Genomic DNA, 20944 nt, shown 5'->3' on the forward strand with positions numbered 1-20944 from the left:
GTCATAATCGCCAATCAACTTCATCCACCTCCTCTGTCTCATGTTCAACTCCTTTTGAGTGAAGATTTACTTGAGACTCTTGTGATCTGAAAATACCTTAAAGGTCGCCCCATATAGGTAATATCTCTAAATCTTGAGAGCAAACACAACTGCACCCAACTTCAGATCATGTGTAGGATAATTCTCCTCATAAGGTTTCAATTGCCTAGAAGCATAGGCAATCACTTTACCATTCTGCATCAACACACCTCCCAACCCATTCTTTGAAGCATCCGTATAAACTTCAAAGTTCTCACTCCCTTCAGGCAATGCTAAGATTGGAGATGTGGTTAAACGCTCCTTTAATGTTTGGAACGCCGTCTCACAACTCTCATCCCAACGAAACTTGTTCTCTTTTCTCATTAAAGCTGTCATAGGTCTAGCAATCTTGGATAAATCTTTCACAAACCGTCGATAATATCCTGCTAAACCCAAGAATCTCCCGATCTCAGCTACGTTCTTTGGTGCTTCCCACTTGGTAACTGCCTCAATCTTTGCAGGATCCACATCTATCCCTTCCTTAGAAATCACATGCCCCAGAAACGCAACTTTCTCCTACCAGAACTCACACTTGGACAACTTTGCATATAACTCATGCTCCCTCAAGGTCTGCAACACAATCCTCAGATGCTCCTCATGGTCCTCCTTATTCTTAGAAAAGACTAAGATGTCATCTACGAAAACCACCACAAACTTGTCCAAAAAGTGACTGAAGACTCTGTTCATCAAATCCATAAACACAGCTGGTACATTAGATAACCCAAACGGCATCACCACATACTCATATTGGCCATACCTCGACGTGAAAGTTGTCTTTGGTATGTCCTCCTCTCTAATCTTCACCTAATGGTACCCCGACCTCAAATCACTCTTAGAAAAGACTGTTGCACCACTTAACTAATCAAACAGATCATCTATCCTTGGCAAAGGATACTTGTTCTTCACCGTCACTCTGTTCAGTTCCCTGTAATCAATGCACAACCTTAGGCTCCCATTTTTCTTTTTCACAAACAGAACTGGTGCTCCCCACGGTGATACGCTAGATCTAATGTACCCCCTTTCAATCAGATCATCTAACTGCTTCCTGAGCTCCTCCAACTCCTTAGGACCCATCCGGTACGGTGCCTTAAAGATTGGCCCCCTCCCCGGTTTCGGCTCAACACTGAAATCTATCTCCCTCTTCGGTGGCAACCCCGGAATCTCCTCTGGAAAGACATCTGGAAAATCCCCCACAACCGGTATCTGCTCAAGTGTCGGACTCTCCATCCTGTCATCCCTCACATGGCACAAGATCAATGGGCACCCCTTCCTCAGATAGGACTTCAAGGTCACAGCTGCAATCAACTTAACTTTGGGTTTGACAACAAACCCACGATAAGACACACTAATCCCCTTAGGACCTCTCAGAGAAACTTTCTTTTGATGACAATCTATCTTAGCTTTGTACTTTCCCAACCAATTCATCCCGACTATCATCTTAAAACCCTCTAAAGGAAACTCTAGCAAGTCTACAGGTAGATCGACTTGCCCAACTATCATGGATACATCTCTATACAACCTCCCACACGATACAGACTCACCCGAAGGTATAAAAACTTCCTCTCTTACAGACTCATACTCTCTCAAACCCAACCTCTTGGCATGACTCGAAGATACAAACGACTGTGACGCCCCCGAATCAAACAAAACAAAGGTATAAACACCATTAACAAGAAAAGTACCAGTGATAACATGTGCGTCTTCCTCAGCTGCTTTCTTCTCCATCATAACCAGCTTGCCACTGGTCTTCTGCCCACCTCCCTGGACAGTACTAGCTGAGGTAGCCGGCTTAGCACCCGACCCCTGGTTGTTATTGGTGTTCGTAGCTGGTTTCTGATAAGAATTACCGCCATTGCGGTTACCCCTACCGTTGTTGCTCTGACCTCCCATGTTGTTCCATGACCCAGCCGGTCTATTGCTCGCATAACTCTGTGCAGGACCCTGTGAAAAACTCCCTTGTCCCGGCCTCTGGAAACCCCCACTCACCGCACTGGTGCACTCATGTCTCTTGTGGCCTACACCACCACAGTTAAAACAGGTCATACCCCAACTACTGCTACCACTCCCACGGCCACGCCCATAGGAAGCCCCAGCACTAAACCCCGAGCCAGATGAATATGCTCTCGCCTGAGTGTGGTTACCTTTCTTACAGTTGGATTGACCACCACCCTCGCTCTCAGCCTTTCTCTTCTCAGAACCTCTCTCTTTGGTCATCTCCACTAACCTCTCAGCCCTCCCAGCTCTCTCATAGACTTCCTTAACATCCGTAAGGACTCCCACCGGTAGCTTCTCCATTATCTTGGAGGGTCAACCCCTTCTCAAACCTCAAAGCTAGATTCTTTTCACTCAACCCCATGTCCTCTGCATATCTGGACTTCTCATTAAACTTACGGTAGTACTCAGCCACCGTCATATCCGATGTCATCTTAAACTCATCGAACTCCTCTCTCAGCTTACTTCTCACATGCTCCGGTACAAACTCTCGCCTTAAAGCCTTCCTGAACTCATTCCAAGGTATTGCAGGTAGTCCCTGCTTCATGTACATCTCCCTAGCACTCACCTTGACCTTATCCCACCACTCACCTGCCGCTTCCCTCAAGTAGAACGCAGCTTGTTCCACTTTCAAATCATCCGGGCAATGAACTAATTCCAGGATATTTTCCATCTCTCTGTGCCAATTATCCAGAAGAATTGGCACCCCGGTTCCCTTATACTCTTTTGATCTGAACCTAGATATGTGGATACTGATCTTGGAGTGATCAACCTCCTTATCCTTTCCAACTCTCTTCAAAGTTTTCGTGAGAGCATCTTGATGCTCCAACATCTTTACTATATCATCAACTGACATACTCTCAGCTCTAGCATACAGAGCATTTCTTTTCGGCGGCATTTTGTAACTATATAAGAAAAGGTAGATATAAACATGCATACTATAACCCAAAACACGCATACGACCTGTACAGAACCCACTAGATCGAGTATAATAACCCACTCGATCGAGTTGAGGCCACTCGATCGAGTGCCCAACCTACTCGATCGAGTGCCTCGACTCCAGAACCTGATCAGACCTCTGCTCAAAAACATACTCGACCGAGCTGACAGGCCACTCGATCGAGCGAACCCTACTCGATCGAGTGCCCCTATGTACTCGATCGAGTACCCAAAAACACGATTCTGCCCAGAAAAACACTGAACTCACTACTCGATCGAGTCAGGCCCACTCGATCGAGCACCTCACCTACTCGATCGAGTGCCCCCCACTCGATCGAGTCATGCAGACTCGTATACACTACCCGCATGTTCATTTTACTCTTCCTACCTGGAATGCAAACACAAAAGCAGACGATCTAGCAGCTGTCTCAAAATCTTTCTTCTACGAACCCTCCTCCTATACACATAAGCATACAATCACTACTAATACAACATAAACATAAAACCCCCAATCCCAAAATTAGGGTTTAACCAACCTCAACCAAATGCTACAAAAGCGGTATGTAGGACTTACCCTTGACGTAAGGATCATAATGATATCAAGAACAACTGAAACCGACTCTTCTAGCTCCGGGATTTGCCAATAATGCGGATGAATCAAACAACATAGTTGCAATCTCTCTTTATGTGAATTAGGTTTGTAAAAAGTGTTTAGGAAATATAACGGAGTATTATATATATTAATCCCGCATTATTAACAAAACCTGTCAAACATTACCCGATAACCGACTTACTCGATCGAGTAAGTAACATACCTGATCGAGTGCCACTTACTCGATCGAGTGCAAAGGCTACTCGATCGAGTGCAAAGGCTACTCGATCGAGTACCCTACAGGCAGACTACTGTTTCGTAAACCAAAACATACTTACTCGACAGAGTAAACCCCACTCGATAGAGTACCCATAGACTTATAAAACCGTAGTATTAAAGTTGTTGCTAGCTTGGCTATTAACTCCAAATCTCCAAATTCATTTTAGCCCCTTCTTACCCATTACCTCACTTACCCAGATGTAAGTCCTCGGCATGTGTCTTGGTCATTAGTTGTTTGGAATGCATATGTACGGTTGTAGAGACTTTATTCATGTTAAACTGCATGGATGTTCTTATAGGTCGAGATAGGTGAGTGTCCTTACTTCCTTCTATCTTTTACTTATTTACTCACCATGTGCTTAATTTGTGTGATGAGCGACCCGTGAGAGTCCGATATTTATGAGTCTTGCACGGACGACGGTTCAGTAGTTTGAGACATTGATTTAACTCGTTTGCACTTGATTATTGCCGCTTTGTTAGTTGTTGCATTAAATTGGTTTGGGTGGATAATTTGTAGCAGAGGAGTTGGTCCCGTTACGTAGTTGTCTTTAGTTGCATTCATAGTTTGCTTGGGGACAAGTAAAGGTTTGGTTTGGGGAGATTTGATGCGTGTATTTTATATAAGGTTTTTACCTCATTTATACACGCATTTCTTGATTATTTATGTGGTATCTAGCTACAAATTCCCCTGAATAGTCTACTTTGGGTTTGTCGTGTATAAATTGCAGGTAGAACCAGAAAGAAGCAAAATCAGGCCTGAACTTGTCATAATTGCATGCATTTTGGAGAACGAAGAATCGGAGCTCAAAATCTCTCACTTAGAGATGCGTGAAGTGGCCTCGGAAGGTGCCTAGAAGTCCACCCGTGCTTATATAGCTCGATCGACCAGTTTTGCTGCTACTAGTGGTCGATCGAATGCTTTATCAAAAATCAGTCGATCGAGCTATGCTTTTACTCGATCGAGATAGCTGTTTTCTGAAGTGTTCGATCGAACACTGTCTTTGCTCGATCGAACGTATTTCCAAGTTTTCCTCTCGATCGAGTTGTCTCATTTCACTCGATCGAGAGCCTATGTGTTTTAGGTGGGCCTTGAGCTATTTTCGAGATTTACTTTTGTAATTAGGATAAATAAGTTATGACGGCAATCATATAGGGCTCTTCCCCCTTTTCTTCTTTCTCTTCTCCCTTCCTTCGACTTTTTCTCTTACTCTCTTAGAACTTTTGCTCTTGAACCCTGACTTCGGATTTTTCCTCCTTGTAATCGGTACTCTTTATTCTACTCTTAATCTTTAATCAATTACTTATTCTATTGCTTATTTCCCTTTAATCTCTATTGTTGAATCTCTCTTTTCCTACTTCTATTATGTTGAATTTCCATAGTTTATGTATTATTGTTGTTTGCTCAAGAATTATGCATAGCTAATCCTCTTTTGCTAAGACATGGGGCAGCCATGATTTTAAGGAAATTGTGAATAGGTGATTAGACTTGATGCGAATTAGATCTATATTGTTAATCGCTGCATATAATTGTTCTTGTCGACTTGAGTCGACGCAATTAGGTAATTAATCACGGTACACCTTGACCTAGATCGGAAGATTGGAAAGGGTAAGACCTGTAGCGAACATTAGGTCATTCTAATGAGGGCGGAAGTTAAGTTAGAATTGTCTTAGGGCGAATAGCGGACCGGAAGGACCTTTTCACTATCCTGTAGATCGAATTTGCATTGACCTGAGACCCTAGATTACATTTCTTAAGAATCATGGTGAACCGACTGTCTTAGCTACTTTCTCTCTGCTTAATTGTTTTCAATTCTCTTCTTTATTTCTTTTACTCTATTTCTCTTCTTTGACCTCCTTAGATTAGAACAATCATTTAAAAACCCACAAGAAATTGTGACTCAGACGGACTTAGTTTAGCAGACATTTTCCCATCTCCCTGTGGAGATCAACCCTACTTACCGCTGACTTCTATTGGTAGTACTAGGTATTTATTTTTTGATACTAAAATGACGGCATCAATCAGTGATAAGGTAGGGTTTCCCTACTCAGTTGCCTGTTTAATTGATTTAAGATGGATTATTGTGGTATTGGCATGATTGGTATCGTTGTTGGCAACGTCTTTCTTGGTTGTTGGAATTGTTGTTGTTTGTCTATGTTTGCGAGGTGTGCCCTCAGCTGAGTGGAGTTATTTTTGGGAATGGCTTCACGCCTTTGATTCGCTCCTTGTGGTTCCCGTCACAAAGGGGGATGTGCACATTAGTGGACATGGGTTATTGCTCGTTGCGATGAGCGAGGGTTAGGTGGGCATGGCTGCGGTCCCCCACTGGCAGTGAGGATTACTTGTCGCGACGGGTGATCTGGCAAGGCTACACACTTAAGTGTGTAGCCGGATATGAAATATGATTGGAGTTGGAGAATGGTTGTTCAGTTGCTTGCCTTGGTTGTTTCTTTGTGATTAGCTTATCTTGATTATTCAGTGAACTGGCCCAGTTATGTTTTATAAATCTGTGGTGATCCATTCGGGGATGGTGAGCAGATTATGACAGGTGATGATTACATTTAGCTGCGGGGACGAGGATGGGATGTCATCACTTTGAGTCTAGCTTTCGCTTTCATGAGTTTAGATACTTTGTTTTGGATGTATTGAGTTTTATATACTTTAACTTTGGTTTTCAGTTGAGACGATGTATTCACTAAACTTTATACTTTAATAATTGTTCTTGAATGGTTTCTTTTAATATACTTACCTCAGGCAACCGAGACGGTAGCATCTTCATATGCTAAGGTGGTCTTTGGTAAGGCACCTTGGTATGTGGGGGTGTTACAGTAACAGTGCATAATAAACGTAAAGATAACACATACAACACAATGAACAAACCACATATACCAATACAATCTCCATCACCCTATACTCCATAGTAACCTATGTCTGAACCACAGCGCAGACACCAATGGTTTCCATCGCAACAGGTAACCAACCCCTGCCGATGCTAGACCGCAGCACTGGTAATCAAAATTCCTGCTCATCGCAATGAGCGAACCTAGATCCTTAATGTGCACATCCCCGATATGACGGGAGTCACAAGAGGCGATACATGGGGGTGAAGGCCATCTCCCGACACGGCTTCACTATCTCAACCACCACTCCATCACCATCAGCCATCTAGCAACAATTAATCACAATAAAATTAACAATCACAACAACACGATTCAATCACAAACCTGTACTGAGTAGGAAAACCCTACCTCTAGCGAATCCTCTTGCAACCGCATGTAGTCAATCACATATACATGAATACAGTACCGACATCATCACCTACGGCAATCAATTAGACTCTATCACGATACCATTATCACCAGTTAATACTAACGACGATAGAAGCAACTTACCCGGCCATGTTAGACTACTACGATGGTGATATATATATATATATATATATATATATATATATATATATATATATATATATATATATATATATATATATATATATATATATATGTTATGTTTCAACTTGCTATGGGGAAAAGGGTCTGACTTTTTAGGGTTAGAGGAATGAACGATATGAGGAAATGGAATGATATAAATCCCGGGTCATGGTCGTAAAATAACTGCTAAACTATCGACACTCGGTCGAATATTACCCCCATTCGACCGAGTAAGCCCTACTCGGCCGAGTACCACACATACTCGACCGAGTAAACCCAAATAGGTCGAGTAATAGAAGTCAAGTCCGCTAACTGGATCTATAAACATCCCCAAAAAGGTTCCTTAGGCACGGAACGTCCTTCCTAAAGTCTTCTAAAGAAGCGGGTTTCACAGTCTTCCCCCCTTAAATTGAATTTCATCCCTGAAGATCACCCAAACACCATAAAATAGAAAGGACTAGCAAGGTAAGACTCACAACGTTAGATGTTATACTCACGTCATATATACTCATGCCGACCGTCGTAACATCACCGTAACTTAACAAATAACTCGGCAATCAACGTCCTACATACACATAGCTGCAACCACATACGCATAACTTCTGTTGCATTCATAACCAAGACACCGTCTACCCCTCCCTTAAAGGAACTTCGTCTCCGAAGTTGCAATCACTACTACATTTAGATTCTATAGCAACACTTTGCTATTGTTGCATAATGTCATATAAATGTTGCAATAGAGTTTATGCAACACTTAATCAAGTGCTACATCAGGTCTTGTTGCATTAGGTCATTGCAACGCTTAATGCAACACTTTTTAATCTGAAGCAACACTTTTGAAAAGTGTTGCATTGGTCATGTTTATGCAACGCTTTTTCAATTGCAAAGGCAACATTTTTTATCTTCTAATGCAACATTTCTTATGTAAAAAAAGCAACACTTCTTGAACTAATGCAATACTTTTCATGTTGATAAGCAACACTTATATCAAATTAATGCAACATTTTTATTTTGGAAACACAACACTTGTTACGTCCCAAAACAACACTTATAATAAACAAATGCAACACTAATTTATTCAAAAACAACACTTAATAAAGTGCAACGACATAAGGACTTGTAAGGCACGCAACAATTGTAATTCTCTCTAATTGTGCATTCAATTGATTCAGTCTCAAAAATATATGTCAATTACATTTCAAAAAAGGATCAAAAGTAGAACTTCGATCGCAAATGTTCAATTATTTAACTAAAACAAATATAACAAATGTTTAAATAGAACAAATAATAATTTTTAACGACTATTTGAAAGCTACTAATTATAAGTCTTCATTCTTGTATTGTGAGCATATATATGTTGCCAGCCGGACAAAAAATCAACCCGTCATCATTGTTAATACCTCAAATGCAACCTGTAACATAAAAAATAGAACATTATTAGATTTGAGGATTCAAAGGCTCAATAAGCATAGATGATATGTCACACTTAATTATCACGAAATAATAAATAATGCATTAAAGAACAACTAATTAACAAGGACCCGTCACAAAATACCCGTCGCAAGATCCGACCCGTCACAAGGGACGACCTACTGATTGGCAAGAGCATTACTAAAGAAAGCTATTACTAGGCCACTGTCAACCAACACAATTATTAGGTAAACACACTCACAGCAATAAGATAATAAGCCATAGAAATTCAAAGAAAATGTAAGGAAATTGCAGGGAAGAAACCAAACCAAAGCGTTCAGCAATTACGTCAATTTTGAAATACAAGTGTCCTGTCAATTACTAAATGCACATAACTACCAAGTTTCAATTATATTATCAAAATTATATTCACATTAAACAGTAAGTGAGTAGGAAACAACGCTCTCATTTCTGCATCAAAAGCAAAGAAGAGTGACCGACAAAGCAGATGCTAGATATTACCGAGCATGCCTCAGAGTAAATTGGAGTAAATTGTAGTTGTGACAAAATTAAGAGGAATATATATACACATGTTCACCTCAGAATTCACATCAGCTAAAACAGTTGTATCTGAGGTTTCCAGTAAACACACTCACAGCCGACGCACTAGGGACACCAGCTGCAGGAATATATATACATATGTTGTTTTATATAGATGGGGGTCTGGATAAACTATCCTAAACCTACTAGCAGATGAAAATTACTTAAGAACTTCAACTGACTATATCATTACACAACAGGTTACCCTATACTTGCAGCCTTGCAGGTCCAAATTTGCTTTTTAAGAAGCTAAATCGATGGCAGCACAAAGAAAATAAAGATGACACAGACATAGATGGTAGTTTTCTCTCCAAAAGTGAGATTGCTCTTGAACCAACAATGTTATTATACTCCCTGAACATAATGATCAAAGAGCCCGAATATGTCTGACCAGCCCAAAGCTGATACAAACGTCCATGACTATACAGCATTTCAAAAAATAGCAAAATGATCTGTCTAACAGGAAAACACTAATGCGGATAAACCAAATTTTGTGTGACAAATATCTCTCCATTCTACTCTCAACCTTTCACACTTGTTTAATCAAAATTTTGTTATGAAGATGTGTCTGAAACCCACATCCTCATTTAAGGACATAGTTTCCATTTCTCAAAATTTGAATCTAGCAGCTCCAAGTCTCTGAGACTAAGATATGTACCTATGTCCGGCACGCATATCCGAATCCAAATAAGGTAGCATAGGATAAATCAATGCCCACAGGCACAGCATACCACGAAATCTTAAACAAAGCAATCACAAGCACATTTCTCACAATTTTGAAGCTGTGAACATAAAATTACTCCTAATTATACCATTACAAAGAGTCCCAAACCCTAGAAAAGTTAAATTAAGAAACAAAGACAGATAAAACAGAAAGTGAAATTGCTTAGAAGTTGAAATTGAACTAAAGCAACAATAACCCAGAAGTGCACACCAACTGCTCGAATGAACAATGAAGGAATATATATACCTCATGTTAAGTACTCCTTGACAACATCTGGAGGTAGTCTTCCAATTATCTTTGTCAGTATTTGGTCTCTCATTAACTCTCTTTCATTTTCAATATCTTTTTGCATGCTTTCTAACTCCGCCTTCTTCTTGAGATGTTCTGCTTCATGTTCTTTGATTCGTTTACTCATTTCGCAGTCCATGTCTTTTCGCCTGGAATGGGTGGGTTAGTTGTGCTAAAAAATTAGAATCACACAAACTAGTGCAAGTTATATATTACACAAATTAGCCTCCAAGCACTATATTTCAGGTGCCGATCTCAGCACCTAATATATTCAGAGAACCAATAGCATCAAGCAAAGTAGCTATATAAAAAGGGTATATAGGAATTAATACTGCTGCACATAAGCAATGGCCAGATGAGATTATCTTACAGGGGATAGATAGATTGAATCTGCTGCACATAAGCAATGGCCAGATGAGTATTTTTTTTCCTGTATAATATAAATCTTCAAGTCGTGACAGCTCCACTGTTGCTTGTCTGAGAAAAAAGAAAAGATATCACTAGATTACTTATCCATAAGTTAGAGATATCAATTGCATTTCTGGGTGTAAATGGTTCTACTAATTGATAGAAATATGACGACATGAATGAGTCGGTCATAAGTACACACCTGAACTGATGCAAATTAAAACCTTCAACTCCAGTCATTGAACCAGCGAAAAAATATACAACAGTAACCTGCACCAATAACACCTTTTAAATGTACAACCAAAATAAATTAATCACGCAGTTTGTAAACATACAAAATTGTCAGCAATGCTCGAGAGAACACATTAATGTACGTGTAGAACCCAAGATGAATAGGTGTCGAGTGTAGTCTAGGATCAATCCTGAAATACGACAACCTGAACATTGAGGTGGAGCTAAAATTTCAGCACAATAAACCATTAGCCACCGCCCACCGCAAAATAACATTTTCATTTTTTGATAATTACGCCTTTCAGAGAGTACAAGCAATTTTTGATTTTACCTATACAATGGTTAAGCTAAGAGATTCAGTAATAGTGAATGTATCATTTATAAATCTTTGTAAAAGTTGTAAGAAACTTAATGTAGCCATGACAACTAGCTTCAATAAAAGTTCCATAAGATACAAGTCACACATGATAGCAAAACAAACACCTAGTGAATAGAGGCTCATGCAACGTTATATAGTGGAGTTGAAATTAAAAGAAGTGGAGTTGAAATTAAAAGAAAAAAAGTCGCACAAGCACCAGCAGACTGACCCTAAATGAAATATTAGAGTGGCATTAGGCCTACCCTAAAATCTCATTAATAACGTAGTTTTAATAGGTCCGAAACTCAAAATCAAAGCTTGAAACCATAAAGGGTACAAACGAGAAGATAGCGAACAATACCCTGCAGCAATAGCAAATCTTCATAGTACAACCATGATAAAATCATATCGCAGTTTGTAAGTCAATAAATTTGAAGTTTTAGAGAACATTACTAAACTTATGTAAATTTGAAGTTTAAAATAAAAAAGGAATATGATTTACTACTGGATCAGGGGCATCACCTACCTTACACATCAGCCATACTCCCGTATTTAATTTGACAGCCAGTTTTGCAGCCCGGTTTATATAAGCTTCACCAGCTGCTCCGAATTCTTTAACCTCCTACGCGTATTCATTCTCAATCTAACAAAACATGTTATCCAAGTGAGAACTAATTCCTACAAATCCGTAAAAAATCGACAAGTGACAAAACCAGAACATCTACATTATCATTATACAATAATTTGATCAAGTTCTCCAACAAGATTTTTGATGAGTATCAGTGGAACCACTTTAAAGCAAATCACAACCACCAATTGCAAGATCTAGACTACTCATGCTTCAACATGTAAATAATCTCAGGGGAGAAATCCAAAACGAGTATCTGAGATAGGATTATTGGACCTGACCCCAATCCAAAACGAGTATCTGAGATAGGATTATTGGACCTGACCCCAATCCTAGATAAGCTCGTGGCTTTTATTTCACCTGGACATTTTGCCAAACAGGTGGAGTGCATTAGTACAGAATGCAACATACAAGTATAACACAAATTGATTCACCGTAAGCAAGGGGAAATGCGATCTTACCAGTTACTATTCTGAGACGCCCAATAAAGCAAACCCAGTAATAGTTGAGAACTAATTTAGGATAAACAGAACTACAGAAGACAACTCATCAAGTTCCAGTTGGTAACTGCGGATTATATAATTAATCAACAATCGGCATTATGATAGGTTATGGTAAAAACACGTAATTTGATTTCTTATAAAATTTATCGTAGATCTGGTTTTCGATAAGCTAATCAATCAGTAGTATGATAATTTTTAAGCTATCGCCAAACACATAATTTGGTTTTATAATAAAGTTTCAGTTTTGTTAGCATAGAGCCATCACTATTCATCTACTCATTTTACATTGCTTTCCGACACTCTACTGAGATTTATAGTATAGAACCATCTTATAACTGGCCGAGATCGTATCATCTTTTTTATCCGATTAAACTGAAAATTGATTGAAAAACCGTAGCCCTCACACCCAATTACATCTTAACATGATAAAATAACTAAATTCCTCATCCCTAATCCCTAACCTGATAAATGAGAATAAATGAGGAATCATAGAAATTGTGATGATTTAAACAAACAATAACATACATACCTGATTCGCGAGAGGCTGCCGACGAACTGGCTTAGAGAGTTAGAGACGGATATCAGGCAAACTGGCTGACGGCAGTAACGAGGAGGCTGCTAGTGGTGGCTGTATGTGACGAGGTGGCTGCCGGCGTTAACGATATGGCTGCTGGCGGTGGGTTACGAGGTGGTTTTTTTTTTTATTTCTCTCTTCTGGACTTGCGTGAATCAGTGAATGAAATCAATGAATGGCGGCAGACTCTTTGAGTCTTTATCAGTCTAGATAACTCAATTTCTTCTATACATTTATTTAATTTAATTTTAATTTAGTCTTGTTTGCGGGCTTATCATTCATTAAACCGAAGCCTTAGATATTCTCCCCCATTTTTGGCTACGGTTGTTTGAAAACAATAGTAAACTTTTTATAAATAAAGCTATTTACGATTTGTTGTATAAAAAAGCTACGGTTATTTACAACAACCAGAAAATGGCGCTTATCTACTTTGCTTAATGTCATTTTTCTACTAGTGGAAGAATATCGAAGAGTTTTTGTTACTGTATCAAATAAATGAATTGAATGACGCGTGATGGAAGGAATTGAAAGATTGAATAATAATATTGATTATTGATGGGAGATTCCAAAAAATAAAAAGTGGCGCACAAACAAAATTTTCAGTAAAATGTTTTGAATTTGAACAAAAAAATGAAATTTTTATAAAGGGTTTATAACTTATGTGATATAAGTGTTGCACAAGTGTTATAAGTGTTGCACAAGTGTTGCGACAAAGTGCAACATTTGTATAAAAACGTTGCACTTCGAGTAATACATTGCAACACTTATATTAAAGTGTTGCCCTATGTAAGTAAAAGCAACATTTATAAATTAAGTGTTGCTTAATTAACTGAAAATTGCAACACAAATCGTAAGTGTTGCACACGAAATGTTGCATTAGGTCTATTTTTGTAGTAGTGAATTCCCAGCAAACGGTGGTAGACAAAGTAACTACCAAGTAAAATGTAGTATAGACACGCGCAAATAAGACCAACTAATGAAGCATTCGAATTAGAAGTGTATTCAATGCAGACAAGTTGTTCATATAAATGCATATTAGAGTGTTGACCACTGGTCGTAACAACAGATTAGAAATGTAGAATGTCGAAATTGATTTAGATATTTTATGTATCAATAAATCTAAGACTCGTTAGACTTTTTAGGGTTAGAGGAATGAAGGATATGAGGAAATGGAATGATATAAATCCCGGCACGATCGTAAAATAACTGCTGAACCACCGACACTCGGTTGAGTGTCACCCTCACGCGACCGAGTAAGCCCTACTCGGCCGAGTACCACACATACTTGACCAAGTAAACTCAAATAGGTCAAGTAGTCGAAGTCAGGTCCGCTAACTGGATCTATATATAAACATCCCCAAAACGGTTCCTTAGGCACGGAAGGTCCTTCCTAAAGTCTTTTAAAGAGGCGGGTATCACATAATTAGTAAGAGGGGAAGCCAAGGTGGTTAGGTTAACATCGGCTGGAGCAAGTGTTGTCGTCGGCCGGAGTTACTGTTGGTGGTGACTGGTGAAGGAAGGGACATGAAAACAAAATCAGGGTTTTAGATGAAGCCATTAAGGTTGGAAAAAATGAAAAGGGTAAAATTATAAAAAGCGTATATTGGGCTTTCGGTGAATGGTTGGTCTTGTCAAGAAACCATCTCAACCAAAAGTTTAAGCTGATGGTTGAAGTCACAAGATCGGTTTTATATTCTAACACGCCCCCTTACACGAATGCCCTTTGGGCTTGAAGTGTGGATATAGCTGCAGGCCTCCACATACATGGTGCTAATCAGCCACTTTACAATTGAAGGGTGTGGGATCGAACCCGTGACCTTTTGATCACACTGGCTCTGATACCATGTCAAGAAACCATCTCAACCAAAGGCTTAAGCTGATGGTTGAAGTCTCAAGATCGTTTTTATATTCTAACAGGTCTTATACTAAGAGACTGTCTCATTCTAACATTTTTTTGACCATAGCTCTATGGAACTCTGCATATGTTTGAAAATTTACAGGACTACATAGAAGTGCAGTCGAAAAATAAAATTAAATAAATAGGAGTAACTACATCTATTTATAAAACTATCATATGGTATGAAATAGGCATACAATGGGAATAATTCAAAGCTAACATTCAACTTTTAACGTTATTTTTAAGAACCTGATATCTTATAATGAATGTCGGCGTCTTTAAATATACTGAGTACAAGTTTTTAGCATAAAATAATAGGTCGTCAAAATAAAATATTGTTTAATTAGGCGTATTCTATTTGCTAGTCTTGTGATGTTATGCATAGAATGGTGTATTAAACCAAATTATATGACGCTCTGTAAATACTTTGTCCCAAGAACAATTGAAAGACGATATACATATATTGGTACTTTATAAAAAGAAATTGCAAAATTAGTAAAGTACGCATTACTTGTAATCTTGTATTGTCAATAAGAAAAAAAAAATTACCCTCAAATTAACTTGGAATATCAAAACAAGCTTCTCTTTTGTGATAATATTTTTTAAATTCTACCTAAAAAATCTCAAGAATATTATCCAAAAACTACATCATAAAATATGTGTATACTCTAGTACGTTATAATGAACATCACCCTTTCCAATCTCCAACAAGTAGTTGTTCTTTGTCTACATCAAAATCACATAAAAATGAGCTAAGTTCACTAAATAGACCATCTTCATTGCTTTCGAAATTGACACGTAATGAATTTGTAGCTTCCGAATATGGATACGGAACATGATGAATAGGATTACATTCCAAGAGGTTGCATTCATCCAACCCCAACAACGTCGACGAGCAATCGACCGATGTCGGGTAGCCCAACAACATGGCCACATCAATACTAACATCATTTTCTTCAATTTGATCGTAGATTTGGTCAAATGGTTGCTCACCCAAGGATATAGTAGTGCTACTACTAGAAGCACTAGTAGTTTCACTGGATTTTGTTGGTTCATCTTGATTTGGACTTGGTTGATCATCGTCACATTTATTATTATTATTATTATTATTATTATTATTATTATTATTATTGTTATTTGGTTTAATCAAATTAATGTAACGGCTTAGGTCAAAATTGGTCACGGCATTGGCCCCCCTATGCTCAATTGCCGCTATATCGTAAGCTGTTGCGGCCTCTTCTTGGGTTGCTGCAAAATTATATATGAGAAAATAAAATTAATTGCGAAAAAAATAACTTGGATATGATATAGGTCATTATCAATCATTTAAATTTGTTTTACAAGAGATAATTAACAACGCTTATCAATCCACAATGAGACCAACAATAAGTTATTATGACGTAGTCCCTGATATTATTAAGTTCATGACTTTTTTCAGTAGTATTGAGTCCGACCTCTAATCTTGTCATAAATTGAACATACAATTATTGACTTAACACCCTTTATTTACGTAAATATAAGTAGAGAATTTTGGAAATATTTGGTTATCTATCAAGTGAAAGAAGAGAGGCATATAATATGCAACCGGTAAAGTTGGTGAACTTTCCCAACTAAGTGATATTGACTTAAGATTATTGTAACTTCATTAATTGGAGGACCTTCACCTGAAACATATAGGTGGGAGAATAATACTACTTGTACCTAGTCTCCATTTCTGGTATCACCCATTTCTTACCTTTTCTTATCGTCTTTCATAATATAGTTTCATCAATAGTTTCTTTTTTGTTTGTAATATTTAGTTGTTATGGGCCTATTTGGTAGACGGTAATACGGTATATAAGGTGAAATAAGAAATTTCGGTCTAAATAGTATATTAGCCAATCAATAATCTACTGATTTCATGTATTTGATAAATAGCATATTATTGTGATAGTATATTGATCGAAATTTACTATTTTTGAATATGCTGCTAATAGCAGCATATAAGGAGCATGAAAGACGTACCATATGTCCCAAGGTAGAGATATTTGTTGCCATTTACTCTGCCAATCCGAGCCTCCCATCTTCCGTTATGGTGATGTCTGAACCAACAAAGACAATAAAAAAACATTTTCTAAGATATTAACGGCTAAATTTAGGATTTATATTAAATAAAAATCACCATTGATACTCCGTAAGTAAAAGTTAATGTCCGAACGTACCTGGCAACTCCCCTATATTTAGAAACGCCTCTTGAAAACCCGCTACTTTTCCTAAAATTGTAAATAAAAATCAATAAAGATATAATAATCCTTCATTTGAAAAATATGAAGTTTGTTTAAAAAGTTCAATACTAATTAAGAAAAAGACATTTAAGTAATTTTCTATTATTCCATTTACACATTATGTCTTCTTTTTACCAAGCAAAATGCATAATAAATAAATTGCACCACAAAAAATAGAGCCCATTTTCTCTCCATTTCAAATGGAGAGGCAAGTTCCTATCAATGATTCGGATCGCATATTGACAACATCTAACGGTTCTAAATTTATGTATAAAAATAAAGGAAAATGAGGGTAAAAGAGAAAATTATTATTTAAGGAGATTGTGAGAGTAAATGGAGAGAAAGGAAATGAAGAGGATCCATTTCCCATTAAATACTAAAATTCACCTTCTTAAGGAACCTATGTATTCTTCCCTAGAAACTGGCTCCATTTCTTCCAATTCTTTCCCATAATTTGATACCTACGTCCAAAATCAATATATAACTTTGTACGTAAATTTTAGGGTTATTTCATAGGAATAATCCATCCTATAGGTGGTCTGCCTAAATCACTCCATCCTATCCGTTATTCCAATTAAATCCATCCTATACAACCTATCTTCCCATAACAGTTTACGGTAACCGGTTACCTGCTCATAAGGTCAGATTTTTAAAAAAAAAAATTCTAAAACTAATAAAAAAATATTAAATTCTAAAATCAACAAAAAAATCTCTTTCCCTTTCTCACTTCCCTGTTTCGTTCTCTCTGCTCTCACTTCCTCTTTATCCCACCTAACAAACCCCCACCATCACTACCCAATTTCTCTTTTCCGATCATCGACGGACACTCTAGAACCACACTTCACAACTATACAAAAATCAACCACAAAATACCCACCATACTCCACTGACGTCGCCGTCATCAATCATCTCTCCAACTCCCATCCTAACACCACCCAAAGATACCGCCACTACCACCATAAAACCACTGTCGCCGGAGAACACACTTACAGTGACTGTCTTTGAAATCTACTTGTATATCCTAGTAGATCTAGGATTTTGTTTTGGGGTTTTGGAGAGGAGAACAAGGGAAAAAGGGGAGTGAGAAGGAGGGTGGTGGTGGCACTAGAGGGGAACAAGAGAAGTGAGGAGGGTGGAGCCGAAGAAAGGTGATGGTGTTGGTGAGGAAGAGGAAGAGGGGGAGTGACGAGTAGCAGGCGCCTGTGAGGAACAATGGGGGTGGAGAGGAGCGGTGGTGCTGATGGTGGTCAGGGGATTAAGGATTGGTGATTTCAGCAACGTCGGCGTGACGGGAGGAGGTGGTAGAGGTGATCGGCGATATGGTTATGGCAAGGTAGGCTTTTGGATGGTGGGGTTTGTGAGATAGTGTTTTTACAAAAAAAGGGAAGGAGTTTACAAATTTAAGAGCTAAATAAAGAGGGGCGAAAAGGTTACCTGATACAACGGGTAAAAAAATTGAGTGAGTTTGTTATTAGAAGGTATAGTGTATAGGTTGGATTTAATTGGAATTTATGATAGGACGGAGTAATTACTGCAGACCAGCTATAGGATGGATTATTGTTATGAAATAACCCTAAATTTTATCTATAATGATCAACTTTAAAGCATAATAAATTTAACAGCAAATTAACAATTATTAACATAAAATTAATAATGAAACAATAATATCAAATAACAAAATTAAATTATACGAGCATATATAATAAAGAATAATATTTTAAAAAAAATAAAATTACTTACTGGAAAATTAAGAATAGTGTCCTTGCCCCAATACTTGAGTGCTGCCAAATCATACGCACGCGCTGCTGCATCTTCATCATCATAAGCACCTAATACAATTGACCATTCATACAAATTCAACCATTTTAGTAGAATTTAAACTATAAGTACTTCGTCATTCATCTAACAAAAAGCAACAATATAAGATTTAAAAACCCTACAAAATCCATTAAAATTATGGATAAAAACATTTTTTGTTGTTGTAATACACGGATGTGTTTGGTAACCAAAACGCGCTTACTTATAGAAATCGGTTAGCTGAATCCAAAAGGCGTATTTTCAACTTACACTTTGTAATTTGAGAATATCGCTTTTTGTCATTTGGTTATATTTTTTGAAAGATATTGAAAAAAGTGAACGTCTTAAAATGTGAATAGACGAATAATATTTAAAATAGAATACATTTTTATTAAAAAGTGCGGAAAATGTAATCCGTAATTTAGATTTTGTGGATAAACATAGCAAATTCATGAATCATGACAAATTGACAAAGAGAGAAATGTTGATTCACATGAGAAATAAAAGCGGCCAATAAGTTGGGGAAACATACCAAGATACACTGCTCATGTGTAAGTTGCAACCCCAAGTTGATGAAGCACGTCCCAAAAGAAATGAAAATGACATGCTAATTAGATCACTATACTTTAATCCCTTTTTTTACAACAATCAAAACCAAAAAAAATATAAAAACTACGCACTCCGTCCTAGTCATATGTTTACTTATTCCATTTTGAATGTATCAGCTAATTGTTTAACTTTCTATTTTAAGAATACTTTTGATGGACAATTTGACCTTTTACATCCAATCTGGTCCACGTGTTATCTAAAAATTGACCCTCTACCCTTTTCTTAACCTTTGTACCAAAATTAAAGATAAATAAATGGCGAGAATGAAGGGAGTAATGTAGTTAAAATAAAACCTAGGAAAACTAGTTTAAATGGAAAATTAAAAATAAAATTAAAAACCTTGTCTTCCTTTCTTCTTTTGTGTCCCACTCCAACAATCTTTGTCCCATAAATGTGCTTCAAATCTTCCTGTCCACCTATGCCTATGTGAAAAAAATACAAATATAAATTACATCCATCAATACAAAATAAATAAAAATATAATAATCTTTTTTTAATTAACATACAATGCATTCATTGGACAAAATACAATGATTTTGTAATAATTATTTGACTGAAATGATCAAATAGTTATTATATCCAAAAGATGACGATACTTGTTAAGAAAGAATTACCGGTTATATTGAGGAGCAGCGAGCAAGAAATTCAAAAACTACTGAACTTTGTTTAAAAAACAAAAATTAAACTATGATCCTCATCTCTTTAATTTTTATGAATAAAGTCATGGTCAGTGATACCCGAAACAAATGTTTTTCAGAGCATGAAGAACAGTCATAAAATCGTAAATATACGAAAATTACCTAGTGACACCACGGTATACAGAGCTACGTTGAGAAGAGGAGTCTCGAGGCAAACTTCGTCTAGTTCGCTTACCTTTAGTATTTATACAAACTTCAACATCTTCATTAGTAATAATATTACTACTAATAGTTGATGAATTTTCAACCTTTGTTTTAGAATCGATCTTTTGCCTTTTCTGTGAAACGTTTGCCATGGATGCTTGATTGGCAAATATGAGTAAAGTTTTAGATTTCAAAAGGCAAGTTTTAGGTGATAAAAAGATGAGAATGAAAGGGAAATTTGTTGAGAGGATTTATCACAAGGTTTCTTTTGTAGTGATTAAAAAGAGTCAAAGCATTATATATATTTCCCATGTGTTGTATAAGTAGTAATAAGTTGGTGATGCTATTATGGGGCCTCGTTTACGTTTCCCATGCATTAGTAATTACCGTAAGGGGTCGTTTGGTTGCCACTTAGAAAACATAAGTATTGGAAAATCCCATGATTTTGAAAAATATGGGTTGTTTGGTTGCCATAAATTTTACAAAATGTAGGAATTAGAAC

At 37.4% G+C, this 20944-nt stretch overlaps 1 protein-coding gene and 1 long non-coding RNA gene across 4 annotated transcripts; both read right to left on the bottom strand.

Moving 5' to 3' along the window:
• Nucleotides 1–8446: 8446 nt before the first annotated feature.
• On the bottom strand, nt 8447–13236 carry LOC141637676 (uncharacterized). 3 transcript variants are annotated; one of them, XR_012541853.1, is made up of 8 exons: nt 12989–13236; nt 12418–12523; nt 12238–12316; nt 11855–11971; nt 10942–11009; nt 10702–10808; nt 10290–10480; nt 8447–8721 (listed from the first exon to the last, which is right to left on the bottom strand). It is a non-coding gene; the product is annotated as an uncharacterized LOC141637676 (long non-coding RNA). The 3 variants fall into 3 exon arrangements; XR_012541852.1 differs by having other exon boundaries at nt 12233–12316; nt 12989–13128; XR_012541854.1 differs by lacking the exon at nt 12418–12523 and having other exon boundaries at nt 12233–12316; nt 12989–13201.
• A 2226-nt stretch (nt 13237–15462) lies between these two features.
• On the bottom strand, nt 15463–20719 carry LOC141637681 (AP2-like ethylene-responsive transcription factor At1g16060). The gene is made up of 8 exons (XM_074447139.1): nt 20401–20719; nt 19940–20022; nt 19524–19532; nt 18935–19023; nt 17582–17655; nt 17132–17182; nt 16935–17011; nt 15463–16178 (listed from the first exon to the last, which is right to left on the bottom strand). The coding sequence occupies exons 1-8, from the start codon at nt 20592–20594 to the stop codon at nt 15619–15621; spliced, it is 1137 nt and encodes a 378-aa protein (XP_074303240.1). The 5' UTR covers nt 20595–20719; the 3' UTR covers nt 15463–15618.
• Nucleotides 20720–20944: the final 225 nt, after the last annotated feature.

The sequence above is a fragment of the Silene latifolia genome, unplaced genomic scaffold (genome assembly GCF_048544455.1).
Source record: "Silene latifolia isolate original U9 population unplaced genomic scaffold, ASM4854445v1 scaffold_132, whole genome shotgun sequence".
NCBI classification, from domain to species: domain Eukaryota; kingdom Viridiplantae; phylum Streptophyta; class Magnoliopsida; order Caryophyllales; family Caryophyllaceae; genus Silene; species Silene latifolia.

Bases quoted from the DNA above. Each gene is read 5' to 3' on its own strand.
- LOC141637681 (XM_074447139.1), bottom strand. From the start codon at position 20,594: ATGGCAAACGTTTCACAGAAAAGGCAAAAGATCGATTCTAAAACAAAG. The intron at 17,183-17,581 runs GTGAATTTTAGT...TTACAATTTTAG, and splicing joins TACATAGGTTCCTTAAGAAG to GAAAAGTAGCGGGTTTTCAA. The intron at 16,179-16,934 runs GTACGTCTTTCA...ATAATTTTGCAG, and splicing joins TCTCTACCTTGGGACATATG to CAACCCAAGAAGAGGCCGCA.